Source organism: Scyliorhinus torazame, chromosome 4 (assembly GCF_047496885.1).
Source record: "Scyliorhinus torazame isolate Kashiwa2021f chromosome 4, sScyTor2.1, whole genome shotgun sequence".
NCBI classification, from domain to species: domain Eukaryota; kingdom Metazoa; phylum Chordata; class Chondrichthyes; order Carcharhiniformes; family Scyliorhinidae; genus Scyliorhinus; species Scyliorhinus torazame.
This window is the reverse complement of record NC_092710.1, coordinates 59,297,255-59,311,595: the sequence shown is the minus strand read 5'-3', so window position 1 is coordinate 59,311,595 and position 14,341 is coordinate 59,297,255. Positions and strand designations below refer to the sequence as shown.

Genomic DNA, 14,341 nt, shown 5'->3' with positions numbered 1-14,341 from the left:
CTGTGCGCCTCCCTCGCTCTGTGCCCCTCCCTCGCTCTGTGCATGACCCTCGCTCTGTGCGCCTTCCTCGCTCTGTGCGCCTCCCTCGCTCTGTGCGCCTCCCTCGCTCTGTGCGCCTCCCTCGCTCTGTGCGCCTCCCTCACTCTGTGCGCCTCCCTCGCTCTGTGCGCCTTCCCCGCTCTGTGCGCCTTCCTCGCTCTGTGCGCCTCCCTCGCTCTGTGGGCCTCCCTCGCTCAGTGGGCCTCCCTCGCTCTGTGCGCCTCCCTTGCTCTGTGCGCCTCCCTCGCTCTGTGCGCCTCCCTCGCTCTGTGCGCCTCCCTTGCTGTGTGGGCGTCCCTCGCTCTGTGGGCGTCCCTCGCTCTGTGCGCCTCCCTCGCTCTGTGCGCCTCCCTCGCTCTGTGCATGACCCTCGCTCTGAGCGCCTCCCTCGCTCTGTGCACCTTCCTCGCTCTGTGCGCCTCCCTCGCTCTGTGCGCCTCCCTCGCTCTGTGCCCCTCCCTCGCTCTGTGCATGACCCTCGCTCTGTGCGCCTTCCTCGCTCTGTGCGCCTCCCTCGCTCTGTGCGCCTCCCTCGCTCTGTGCGCCTCCCTCGCTCTGTGCGCCTCCCTCGCTCTGTGCGCCTTCCTCGCTCTGTGCGCCTCCCTCGCTCTGTGGGCCTCCCTCGCTCTGTGGGCCTCCCTCGCTCTGTGGGCCTCCCTCGCTCTGTGGGCCTCCCTCGCTCTGTGCGCCTCCCTTGCTCTGTGCGCCTCCCTCGCTCTGTGCGCCTCCCTCGCTCTGTGCGCCTCCCTTGCTGTGTGGGCGTCCCTCGCTCTGTGCGCCTCCCTCGCTCTGTGAGCCTCCCTCGCTCTGTGCCCCTCCCTCGCTCTGTGCGCCTCCCTCCCTCTGTGCGCCTATCCTCGCTCTGTGCGCCTCCTTCGCTCTGTGCGCCTCCCTCGCTCTGTGCGCCTGCCCTCGCTCTGTGCGCCTCCCTCGCTCTGTGCATGACCCTCGCTCTGAGCGCCTCCCTCGCTCTGTGCGCCTTCCTCGCTCTGTGCGCCTCCCTCGCTCTGTGCGCCTCCCTCGCTCTGTGCCCCTCCCTCGCTCTGTGCATGACCCTCGCTCTGTGCGCCTCCCTCGCTCTGTGCGCCTCCCTCGCTCTGTGCGCCTCCCTCGCTCTGTGCGCCTCCCTCGCTCTGTGCGCCTCCCTCGCTCTGTGCGCCTTCCTCGCTCTGTGCGCCTTCGTCGCTCTGTGCGCCTCCCTTGCTCTGTGGGCCTCCCTCGCTCTGTGGGCCTCCCTCGCTCTGTGCGCCTCCCTTGCTCTGTGCGCCTCCCTCGCTCTGTGCGCCTCCCTCGCTCTGTGCGCCTCCCTTGCTGTGTGGGCGTCCCTCGCTCTGTGCGCCTCCCTCGCTCTGTGAGCCTCCCTCGCTCTGTGCGCCTCCCTCGCTCTGTGGGCGTCCCTCGCTCTGTGCGCCTCCCTCGCTCTGTGCGCCTCCCCCGCTCTGTGCGCCTCCCTCGCTCCGTGTGCGCCTCCCTCGCTCTATGCGCCTCCCTCGCTCTGTGCGCCTCCCTCGCTCCGTGCGCCTCCCTCGCTCCGTGCGCCTCCCTCGCTCCGTGCGCGCCTCCCTCGCTTTGCGCGCCTCCCTCGCTCTCTGAGTGAGTGTGTAAAGCAGTGAATGAGTGTGTCATAGAGTAAGTGTAAGAGTGAGAACTAGTGTGTGTGAGTGTAAGAGTGAGAGTGAGTGAGTACGAGTGAGTGTGTGAACAGTGTGTTTGTAAAAGAGTGACTGAGTGTGTAAGACTGAGCGTGTGAGTGAATGTGAATGAGTGTGAGTCTGTGGGAGTGAGTGTGGGAGTGTGTATGTGAGTGTGAGTGATTGCAAGTGTGGGTGAGTGTGCAACAGTGAGTGAGTTAATGTGTAAAAGTGAGTGAGTGTGTGTGTAAGAGTGTGTGCGTATGTGAGAATGTGTGAGTAATAGTGAGTGTGAGTGAGGGTGTGAGTGAGTATGTAAGAGTGAGTGTGAGTGTGTCAGATCATGTGTGTCAGTCAGTGTGAAAGAATGAGTGAGTGTTTGTGTAAGTGTGAGTGTAAGAGGAGTGTGCAAGCGTGAGTGAGTGAGTAATTGTGTGTAAGTGAGTGTGAATGATTGTGTCTGTGTCTGAGAGAGAGTGATTGAGTGTGTAAGAGTGAGTGAGTGTGTGTGAATGTGTAAGAGTGAGTGTGTGTGAATGTGTAAGAGTGAGTGAGCGTGTGAGTGTATGAGTGAGGATGTGAGTGTCTGAGTATGTGTGAGTGAGTGTGAGTGTGTAAGAGTGAGTGAGTGTGAGTGAGAGAGTGTGTAAGTGAGTGTGAATGAATGAGTCAGTCTGTGTCTGAGAGAGAGTGATTGAGCGTGTAAGAGTGAGTGTGTGTGAGTGTGTAAGAGTGAGTGAGCGTGTGAGTGTATGAGTGAGGATGTGAGTGTCTGAGTATGTGTGAGTGAGTGTGAGTGAGAGAGTGTGAATGAGAGAGTGTGTAAGAGTGAGTGAGTAATTGTGTGTAAGTTAGTGTGAATGAGTGAGTCAGTCTGTGTCTGAGAGAGAGTGATTGAGCGTGTAAGAGTGTGTGTGTGTGAGTGTGTAAGAGTGAGTGAGCGTGTGAGTGTATGAGTGAGGATGTGAGTGTCTGAGTATGTACGAGTGAGTGTGAGTGAGAGAGTGTGTAAGAGTGAGTGAGTAATTGTGTGTAAGTTAGTGTGAATGAGTGAGTCAGTCTGTGTGTGAGTGAGAGTGAGTGAATTCAAACTGAATTAAAATGACCTCCTGTGAATTTAATTTCACCCTCCATATTTATGTCTCGGCCTAAAACACAGGCTTCATTCCAGAATTAAACCCGCTTCAAGTTCAGGGACTTTAATTCCAGGCAATCGAGATTACTTTACAGTCAATGGATTCATTTTAAAAGTGACCACACTATCGTTAATTTTGTGAATTCTGCAGGCAACCTGGGCACAGGGAGAGCCCAACAAATGATGACCACTTTCAAAATTGAGTTCAGAGTTTCTGATCTGAGATTTCTCTCTCTCTCTGCCAGATTGCAGAGTGAGGATGTGTTAGCGTGTGGGAGTGAGTGTGTCAAAGTGACAGTGTGTAAGAGTCTGTGTGAGAGTGAGTGTGTGAGAGTCAGTGAGTGTGTGAGAGTCAGTGTGTGAGAGTCAGTGAGTGTGTGAGAGTCAGTGAGTGTGTGAGTCAGTGAGTGTGTGAGAGTCAGTGAGTGTGTGAGAGTCAGTGAGTGTGAGAGTCAGTGAGTGTGTGAGAGTCAGAGAGTGTGAGAGTCAGTGAGTGTGTGAGAGTCAGTGAGTGTGAGAGTCAGTGAGTGTGTGAGAGTCAGTGAGTGTGTGAGAGTCAGTGAGTGTGAGAGTCAGTGAGTGTGTGAGAGTCAGTGAGTGTGAGAGTCAGTGAGTGTGAGAGAGTCAGTGAGTTTGTGAGAGTCAGTGAGTGTGTGAGAGTCAGTGAGTGTGAGAGCCAGTGAGTGTGAGAGTCAGTGAGTGTGAGAGTCAGTGAGTTTGAGAGTCAGTGAGAGTCAGTGAGTGTGTGAGAGTCTGTGAGTGTGAGAGTCAGTGAGTGTGTCAGAGTCAGTGAGTGTGAGAGTCAGTATGTAATAATGAGTCTGTGTGTAAGAATGAGCGAGTGAGAGTTTGTGTTAGTGTGTGATTGTGTAAGGTTGTCAGTGAGTGTGTAAGAGTATGTGCAAACGAGTGTGTGCAAGTGAGTGTGTAAGAATGAGTTAAATCTAACCCCTCGATTAGATTGCACATTGTATCGCACTGCAGTGTATCTGTAAACGGCGAGTGTGTGTAAGGGTGAGTGTGTCTAAGAGTGAGCGAGTCAGTGTGTGAGTATGTCAATGTGAGTGACTGTGTAAGTGAGTTTGAGTGTGTGAGCGAGTTAGTGTGTAAGAATGAGTGAGTAGGTGAGTGAGTGTGCAAGTATGTAAGATCGTGTGTGTGTGTGAGTCAGTGTGAAAGAATGAGTGAGTGTTTGTGTAAGTGTAAGAGGAGTGTGTAAGCGTGTGTGAGTGAGTAATTGTGTGTATGTGAGTGTGAATGACTGAGTCAGTCTGTCTGAGAGAGATATATAAACCATCCTGAACCCCTCGATTAGATTCATGTCTGTAACTCACTCCAGGGTATCTGTTATTCTATATATAAACCATCCTGAACCCCTCGATTAGATTCCAGTCTGTAACGCACTCCCGGGTATCTGTTATTCTATATATAAACCATCCTGAACACCTCGATTAGATTCATGTCTGTAACTCACTCCCGGGTATCTGTTATTCTATATATAAACCATCCTGAACCCCTCGATTAGATTCCAGTCTGTAACTCACTCCTGGGTATCTGTTATTCTATATATAAACTATCCTGAACCCCTCGATTAGATTCCAGTCTGTAACTCACTCCCGGGTATCTGTTATTCTATATATAAACCATCCTGAACCCCTCGATTAGATTCCAGTCTGTAACTCACTCCCGGGTATCTGTTATTCTATATATAAACCATCCTGAACCCCTCGATTAGATTCATGTCTGTAACTCACTCCCGGGTATCTGTTATTCTATATATAAACCATTGTGAACCCCTTGATTAGATTCCAGTCTGTAACTCACTCCCGGGTATCTGTTATTCTATATATAAACCATCCTGAACCCCTCGATTAGATTCCAGTCTGTAACTCACTCCCGGGTATCTGTTATTCTATATATAAACCATCCTGAACCCCTCGATTAGATTCATGTCTGTAACTCACTCCCGGGTATCTGTTATTCTATATATAAACCATCCTGAACCCCTTGATTAGATTCCAGTCTGTAACTCACTCCTGGGTATCTGTTATTCTATATATAAACCATCCTGAACCCCTCGATTAGATTCATGTCTGTAACTCACTCCCGGGTATCTGTTATTCTATATATAAACTATCCTGAACCCCTCGATTAGATTCCAGTCTGTAACTCACTCCTGGGTATCTGTTATTCTGTATATAAACCATCCTGAACCCCTCGATTAGATTCCAGTCTGTAACTCACTCCTGGGTATCTGTTATTCTGTATATAAACCATCCTGAACCCCTCGATTAGATTCCAGTCAGTAACTCACTCCTGGGTATCTGTTATTCTGTATATAATCTATCCCGAAGCCCTCCATTAGATTGCAGTCTATAATTCATTCCCAGATATCATTTATTCTGTGTATTAACCAACGATATGCCGGACTGAGATGAGGAGGAATTTTGTCACTCAGATGGTGGTGAATCCTGGGAATTCTCTATCCCAGAGGGATGTGGAGACTCCGCCATTGAGCCGGCTCTAGACTGCAATTGATGGGTCAGTAAGAGGCACGGGGATAGGGCAGGAACACGGGGTTGAAATGGAAGAATCTCCATGATCATATTGACTGGTGGAGCGAGCTCGAAGGGCTGAATGGTTCAGTCCTGCTCCTATTCCTTGTGGTCTGTTATTGCTAATTATTTCTATGTTTATCTATTTCAGATTATCCGGAAAAGTGGGATGGGAATGAATTCTGCAATGTTTTTGATTTGGATATTGGAGTAATCATTATTTGGGGTAAGTTCTGTTATGTTGATAATTCCCTATCTTCTTTAAAAATAAAACCCCTCGACTTGCTGTAAATATCCTGGCAGCTTCTGTTCTGGAAATTGTAGAGGAACATTTATTCCGTCTGTAACCCCATGCTGAACCTGACCGGGGAGTGTTTGCTGGGGACAGTGTAGAGGGAGCTTTACTCTGTATCTAACCCCGTGCTGTACCTGTCCTGGGAGTGTTTGATGGGGACAGTGTAGAGGGAGCTTTACTCTGTATCTAACCCCGTGCTGTACCTGTCCTGGGAGTGTTTGATGTGGACAGTGAAGAGGGAGCTTTACTCTGTATCTAACCCCGTGCTGTACCTGTCCTGGGAGTGTTTGATGGGGACAGTGTAGAGGGAGCTTTACTCTGTATCTAACCCCGTGCTGTACCTGTCCTGGGTGTGTTTGATGGGGACAGTGTAGAGGGAGCTTTACTCTGTATCTAACCCCGTGATGTACCTGTCCTGGGAGTGTTTGATGTGGACAGTGTAGAGGGAGCTTTACTCTGTATCTAACCCAGCACTGTACCTGTCCTGGGTGTGTTTGATGGGGACAGTGTAGAGGGAGCTTTACTCTGTATCTAATCACGTGCTGTACCTGTCCTGGGAGTGTTTGATGGGGACAGTGTAGAGGGAGCTTTACTCTGTATCTAACCCAGCACTGTACCTGTCGTGGGTGTGTTTGATGGGGACAGTGTAGAGGGAGCTTTACTCTGTATCTAACCCAGCACTGTACCTGTCCTGGGTGTGTTTGATGGGGACAGTGTAGAGGGAGCTTTACTCTGTATCTAACCCCTTGCTGTACCTGTCCTGGGAGCGTTTGATGGGGACAGTGTAGAGGGATGTGTGATCTGTATCTAACCCCATGATGTACTTTTGATAACAGTGTTTGCTGGAGATTCTGAATCTTGAATTAATGTAGTCAGTTATTCTCCCCATCTTCTCTGTCTCTGCATCTCTCTATCTCTCTCTGGGAATCTGTCTAAACAAATCCACGATCAGCAGTCAGCCATTTTAAGTTACTTAATGGTGGCGATTAGACATGGAACTACTGGCGGACGAGGGTGTATGCAGAAGGGTGAGGGGATGTATCGTACGATGCCTGGAGGTTAATGACGATGGGGAGGTCCAGGTGGGGGTAGTATGGGAAGCGCTGAAGGCGGTGGTTAGAGGAGAGCTGATTTCCATCAGAGCCCACAAGGGGAAGCAAGAAGGTAAAGAAAGAAAGAGATTAGTGGGGGAAATTTTGAGGGTGGATAAGAAGTATGCGGAGGCCCCAGTCGAAGGGCTATACAGGGAGAGACGAAGATTACAGACGGAGTTTGACCTGCTGACCACGGGAAAGGCAGAGGCACAGTGGAGGAAGGCACAGGGGATACAGTATGAATATGGGGAAAAGGCGAGCCGGCTGCTGGCCCAACAACTTCGGAAGAGGGGAGCGGCGAGAGAGATCGGAGGAGTTAGGGACGAAACGGGAAAGATGGAGCAGAGAGCAGGGAAAGTGAACGAGGTGTTCAAGACATTTTATGAGAGGCTATATAGGTCCCAACCCCCGGAGGGGGAAGAAGGAATGATACACTTTTTGGATCAGCTAGAGTTCCCGAGGGTGGAGGGGCAGGAGGTGGCAGGTCTGGGGGCGCAGATTGAGGTGGATGAGGTGATCAAAGGAATAGGGAACATGCAGGCAGGGAAGGCCCCGAGACCAGATGGGTTCCCGGTGGAATTTTATAACAAGTATATGGACCTGCTGGCCCCGCTTTTGGCGAGAACCTTTAATGAGGCTAAGGAAAGGGGGATATTACCCCCGACAATGTCGGAGGCGACGATATCGCTAATTCTGAAACGAGACAAGGACCCGCTGCAGTGCGGGTCATACAGGCCCATCTCACTCCTAAATGTAGACGCCAAACTGCTGGCCAAAGTGATGGCGACAAGGATAGAGGACTGTGTCCCAGGGGTGGTACATGACGACCAGACAGGGTTTGTAAAGGGGAGACAATTCAATGCCAATATACGAAGGTTGCTGGGGGTGCTGATGATGCCCCCACCGGAGGGGGAGGCAGAGATAGTGGTGGCGATGGATGCCGAGAAGGCATTCGATAGGGTGGAGTGGGACTATCTGTGGGAGGTGCTGAAGAGATTTGGGTTCGGGGAGGGCTTTATTAGATGGGTCAGACTCTTGTACCGGTCCCCGGTGGCAAGCGTCGTTACAAACAGGCAAAGATCGGGATACTTTCGACTACATAGGGGTACAAGACAGGGATGCCCCCTGTCCCCGTTACTGTTCGCGTTGGCAATTGAACCATTGGCCATAGCGCTGAGGGACTCTAAGGAGTGGAGGGGGGTGCTTAGAGGGGGAGAGGGACATCGAGTGTCACTATACGCAGATGATTTACTGTTATATGTGGCGGACTCCGTGGAGGGGATGCCAGAGGTAATGCAGATACTCAGGGAGTTTGGAGAGTTCTCGGATACAAATTAAATAGGGGAAAGAGTGAGCTTTTTGTGATGCACCCCGGGGAACAGGGCAGGGGGATAGATGCTCTGCCGCTGAGGAGAGTGGCAAGGAATTTTCGATACCTGGGGATTCAGGTGGCCAGGAACTGGGGAACCCTGCATAAACTTAACCTGACGCGACTGGTAGAGCAGATGGAGGAGGACTTTAAGAGGTGGGATATGGTGCCCCTGTCATTGGCGGGCAGAGTACAGGCGGTTAAAATGGTGGTCCTCCCGAGGTTTCTTTTCGTGTTTCAGTGCCTCCCCATCCTGATCACAAAGGCCTTTTTCAAAAAAATAGACAGGAGCATTATGAGCTTTGTGTGGGCTGGAAAGACCCCGAGGGTAAAGAGGGGGTTCCTGCAGCGCAGTAGGGACAGAGGTGGATTGGCACTGCCGAGTCTGAGCGACTACTATTGGGCCGCCAATGTGTCGATGGTCTGTAAGTGGATGAGGGAGGAAGAGGGTGCGGCGTGGAAAAAGTTAGAGATGGCGTCCTGTAAGGGAACGAGTCTAAAAGCTCTGGTGACGGCGCCGCTACCGTTCTCCCCGAAAAGGTACACCACAAACCCAGTGGTGGTGGCGACCTTGAAGATCTGGGGGCAGTGGAGACGTCACAGGAGAGTGACGGGTACCTCGGTGTGGTCCCCGAGAAGGAATAACCACAGGTTCGTCCCGGGGAGGATAGATGGGGGATTTCAATGTTGGCAGCGAGCAGGAATTAGGAAGCTGAAGGACCTGTTTGTAGACGGGACGTTTGCGAGTCTGGGAGCGCTGGAAGAAAAATATAAGTTGCCACCAGGGAATGTCTTCCGATACATGCAAGTGAGGGCATTTACGAGGCAACAGGTGAGGGAATTTCCGCAGCTCCCGACGCAAGGGATCCAGGATAGAGTGATTTCGGGGGCATGGGTTGGAGAAGGTAAAGTGTCCGAAATATACAGGGAGATGAGAGACGAGGGGGAGGCGATGGTAGAGGAGCTGAAGGGAAAATGGGAAGAGGAGCTGGGGGAAGAGATCGAGGAGGGGCTGTGGGCAGATGCCCTAAGTAGGGTAAATTCCTTGTCCTCGTGTGCCAGGCTTAGCCTGATTCAATTTAAGGTTCTACACAGGGCGCATATGACGGGAGCAAGACTGAGCAGGTTTTACGGGGTGGTGGATAGGTGTGGGAGGTGCTCGGGAAGCTCGGCGAACCACACCCACATGTTCTGGTCGTGTCCGACACTGCATGAGATCTGGGAGGGTGTGGCAAGAGTGATTTCAAAGGTGGTGGGGGTCCGGGTCAAACCAGGCTGGGGGTTAGCTATATTTGGGGTTGCAGAAGAACCGGGAGTGCAGGAGGCGAAAGAGGCCGACGTCTTGGCCTTTGTGTCCCCAGTAGCCCGGCGAAGGATTCTACTTATGTGGAAGGACGCGAAGCCCCAGGGCGTGGAGGCCTGGATAAACGACATGGCAGGGTTCATAAGACTGGAACGAATAAAATATGCGTTAAGAGGATCGGCTCAGGGGTTCACCAGGCGGTGGCAACCGTTCCTTGACTATCTCGCGGAACGATAATGGAAAAAAAACAGAAAGGACAGCAGCAGCAACCCAGGGGGGAGGGGGGGGGAGAGTATTATTCCGTGTTTTTGTATTTTGCCAGTTGTTGATATTTGCTTTTTGTTTTTCCTTTTTTCATTTGTTGTTAGTTTAATATATTATTTAAATAACGTTTAATGTGTATTCCTGCAAAAACGGAACATTTTTGTTTGAAAAATTTCAATAAAATATATATATTTTTTTTAAAATGATGAGAAGACAGAAACAGTGGAAGTTTAAACTGTACAGATATTTCACACCAAATTCACACAATACAGACAGCAATGTGTCGTAGATTTTGGAAGTGCCACAAATGTTGTCCAGTGCAGTGCGAGGCGTACCTCAATGTTTCAGTCTTACTGAGAAACTGTCAGCCCACAGGACAACATTTCTGTATAATAGGATTGAACCACAAGTTCAAATAGTTTTGTTTCAAAGTTTAAAATAACCTGTCATTTTTCTGTGCAGCTTTCGGAATCTGTCAGTGGAATTTAGGTTATCCAGGCAAGTGTTAACAAGAGTATTGGGAACTGATTAGAAGTTTTGATGGAGATAATCCTGCATTATGGAAATGTGTGAGGTCTATTTAGGGTTGGGGAATGGATTGATGATCAAAGCATGTCGTTTTTTGTTATCTTCATCAGACTGACAGCCTTGAAGATTCACAACTTCCATGTGCTGAGAGAAAGGATTGCTTAACCAAGGCTGTTATTCAAATACTTCATACAAGTGACAAAACAACAGTAAAAGAGAATATACAAACAGAGACAAGCAGACATCTGTAATCAGAGCTTAAACTTCATGTTTAAATGTGAAGGGCTGAAATAAACATGAGTCCACCCTGGGATTCGGTGCAATTTGAGTTCTGTTTTTCCAAAAAATAAAAATAACTATCTGCAATGAAAAATTCCTTGGACAGGACAGAGGGATTTTGACTCTGTATTTAAGCCCAGACAGTATTTGGGTTGTGAGTGTTTGATGGACAGAGTAGATGAAGCTTTACTCTGAAACACTGGAATTTAGTTTGAGGGGTGATTTAATCACATGCTTCAGAATAATAATTGATATTGTACATCTCGTGTGTGTCTCAGTGTCAGCTGTGAAACATGCACAGCACAATCTCATCCTGTTTCTGTGTCTCTCTCTCCCTGAAATTAGCTGGTCCATTTCCTAAATAACCACTGACTAGATTTCAAAGTGTATCACTTTGGCAGTTTGTGATACCCAAAGGTTATGAAAAGTGCTTTAGAAAAGTCTGTCCGCAAGCTGTTGTGAGGATATTCAGAGTCAGTGTGTAACTTGGGTCACACACAGGCCAGATACACCTCTCCAAGTTAAAGGTGGAGAATGGATCTCGCTCCATTTGAAAGATATATTGACGCAGCCTGTCTGAGTTTGTGTCTGTGTGTGAGTTTGTGTTTGTCTGTACACATGTTTGTGCGGCTGGGGTGGGGGGGGGAGGTTGTGTGTGTGACTCATTACGCGACACGATAGCACAGTGGGTAGCACTGTGGCTTCACAGGTCCAGGGTCCCGGGTTCGATTCCCGGCACGTTCTCCCTGTGTCTGCGTGGGTTTCCTCCGGGAGCTCCGGTTTCCTCCAACAAGTCTGAAAGATGTGCTGTTGGGTAATTTGGACATTCTGAATTCTCCCTCTGTGTACCCGAACAGGCGGCAGAATGTGGCGACTTGGGGATTTTCACAGTAACCTCATTGCAGTGTTAATGTAAGCCTACTTGTGACAATAAAGATTATTATACATGGTAGTCCCACAGGCTCTTACCCTGGGTACATTGTAGTCAGCACTCCAAAAGGGTTAATTGTAGTGTCCACGGCAGTATGGTGTAATGTAGTATTAACTGGGACAAGAGCTTATAGTATAAACAGTGACTGGGTTAACTGCAGTGATCACTGGGATAGGAGCTAATGTGTTTAAATAGAGATATGGATGAGAACGGTTATATATTACAAGGTAATATTCACAATGACATTCTCTAATGCAGCAATATTTCAGACATAGCGTAGAGCAGCATTTACAGCTACTGATGCTGCCAGGAAATAAATTGATCAAGGGCTTTGTATCGGATTATTAAAATAGGTTATTGATCAAGGTGGTCTAGTCGCTAAGGCAGGCTCGATCGGCTGAATGGCCCATTACTGTTCCTGTGTACCTGTCCTGGGAGTGTTGATGGAGAAAGTGTAGATGGAGCTTTACTCTGTATCTAACCCCGTGCTGTACCTGTCCTGGGAGTGTTTGATGGGGACAGTGTAGAGGGAGCTTTACTCTGTATCTAACCCCGCGCTGTACCTGTCCTGGGAGTGTTTGATGGGGACAGTGTAGAGGGAGCTTTACTCTGTATCTAACCCCGTGCGGTACCTGTCCTGGGAGTGTTTGATGGGGACAGTGTAGAGGGAGCTTTACTCTGTATCTAACACCATGCGGTATCTGTCCTGGGAGTGTTTGATGGGGCAGTGTAGAGGGAGCTTTACTCTGTATCTAACCCCGTGCGGTACCTGTCCTGGGAGTGTTTGATGGGGACAGTGTAGAGGGAGCTTTACTCTGTATCTAACCCAGTGCTGTACCTGTCCTGGGAGTGTTTGATGGGGCAGTGTAGAGGGAGCTTTACTCTGTATCTAACCTCGTGCTGTACCTGTCCTGGAAGTGTTTGATGGGGACAGTGTAGATGGAGCTTTACTCTGTATCTAACCCCGTGCTGTACCTGTCCTGGGAGTGTTTGATGGGGCAGTGTAGTGGGAGCTTTACTCTGTATCTAACCCCGTGCTGTACCTGTCCTGGGAGTGTTTGATGTGGACAGTGTAGAGGGAGCTTTACTCTGTATCTGACCCAGTGCTGTAACTGTCCTGGGAGTGTTTGATGGGGACAGTGTAGAGGGAGCTTTACTCTGTATCTAACCCCGTGCTGTACCTGTCCTGGGAGTGTTTGATGGGGACAGTGTCGAGTTGGCTTTACTCTGTATCTAACCCCGTGCTGTACCTGTCCTGGGAGTGTTTGATGGAGGACAGTGTAGAGGGAGCTTTACTCTGTATCTAACCCCGTGCAGTACCTGTCCTGGGAGTGTTTGAAGTGGACAGTGTAGAGGGAGCTTTACTCTGTATCTAACCCCGTGCTGTACCTGTCCTGGGAGTGTTTGATGGGGACAGTGTAGAGGGTGCTTTACTCTGTATCTAACCCCGTGCTGTACATGTCCTGGGAGTGTTTGATGGGGACAGTGTAGAGGGAGCTTTACTCTGTATCTAACCCCGTGCTGTACATGTCCTGGGAGTGTTTGATGGGGACAGTGTCGGGGGAGCTTTACTCTGTATCTAACCCCGTGCGGTACCACTCCTGGGAGTGTTTGATGGGGACAGTGTAGATGGAGCTTTACTCTGTATCTAACACTGTGCTGTACCTGTCCTGGGAGTGTTTGATGGGGACAGTGTAGAGGGAGCTTTACTCTCTATCTCACCCTGTGTTGTACCTGTCCTGGGAGTGTTTGATGGGGACAGTGAAGAGGGAGCTCTACTCTGTATCTACCCCGTGCAGTACCTGTCCTGGGAGTGTTTGATGGGGACAGTGTCGAGGGAGCTTTTCTCTGTATCTAAACCCGTGCAGTACCTGTCCTGGGAGTGTTTGATGTCGACAGTGTAGACGGAGCTTTACTCTGTATCTAACCCAATGCTGTACCTGTCCTGGGAGTGTTTGATGGGGACAGTGTAGAGGGAGCTGTACTCTGTATCTAACCCCGTGCTGTACCTGTCCTGGGAGTGTTTGTAGTGGACAGTGTAGAGGGAGCTTTACTCTGTATCTAACCCCGTGCGGTACCTGTCCTGGGAGTGTTTGATGGGGACAGTGTAGAGGGAGCTTTACTCTGTATCTAACACCATGCGGTATCTGTCCTGGGAGTGTTTGATGGGGCAGTGTAGAGGGAGCTTTACTCTGTATCTAACCCCGTGCGGTACCTGTCCTGGGAGTGTTTGATGGGGACAGTGTAGAGGGAGCTTTACTCTGTATCTAACCCAGTGCTGTACCTGTCCTGGGAGTGTTTGATGGGGCAGTGTAGAGGGAGCTTTACTCTGTATCTAACCTCGTGCTGTACCTGTCCTGGAAGTGTTTGATGGGGACAGTGTAGATGGAGCTTTACTCTGTATCTAACCCCGTGCTGTACCTGTCCTGGGAGTGTTTGATGGGGCAGTGTAGTGGGAGCTTTACTCTGTATCTAACCCCGTGCTGTACCTGTCCTGGGAGTCTTTGATGTGGACAGTGTAGAGGGAGCTTTACTCTGTATCTGACCCAGTGCTGTAACTGTCCTGGGAGTGTTTGATGGGGACAGTGTAGAGGGAGCTTTACTCTGTATCTAACCCCGTGCTGTACCTGTCCTGGGAGTGTTTGATGGGGACAGTGTCGAGGGAGCTTTACTCTGTATCTAACCCCGTGCTGTACCTGTCCTGGGAGTGTTTGATTGGGGACAGTGTAGATGGAGCTTTACTCTGTATCTAACCCCGTGCAGTACCTGTCCTGGGAGTGTTTGAAGTGGACAGTGTAGAGGGAGCTTTACTCTGTATCTAACCCCGTGCTGTACCTGTCCTGGGAGTGTTTGATGGGGACAGTGTAGAGGGTGCTTTACTCTGTATCTAACCCCGTGCTGTACATGTCCTGGGAGTG

General features: G+C 50.0%; 1 protein-coding gene across 1 annotated transcript in view; it reads left to right on the top strand.

Moving 5' to 3' along the window:
* LOC140410247 (NACHT, LRR and PYD domains-containing protein 3-like) overlaps window positions 1–14,341 on the top strand; it is a 388,524-nt gene that overhangs the window by 262,119 nt on the left and 112,064 nt on the right. Inside the window, exon 5 of the mRNA XM_072498211.1 lies at window positions 5,512–5,586. Coding sequence (XP_072354312.1) covers window positions 5,512–5,586 — 75 coding nt within the window. The remainder of the gene's footprint in view (window positions 1–5,511; window positions 5,587–14,341) is intronic.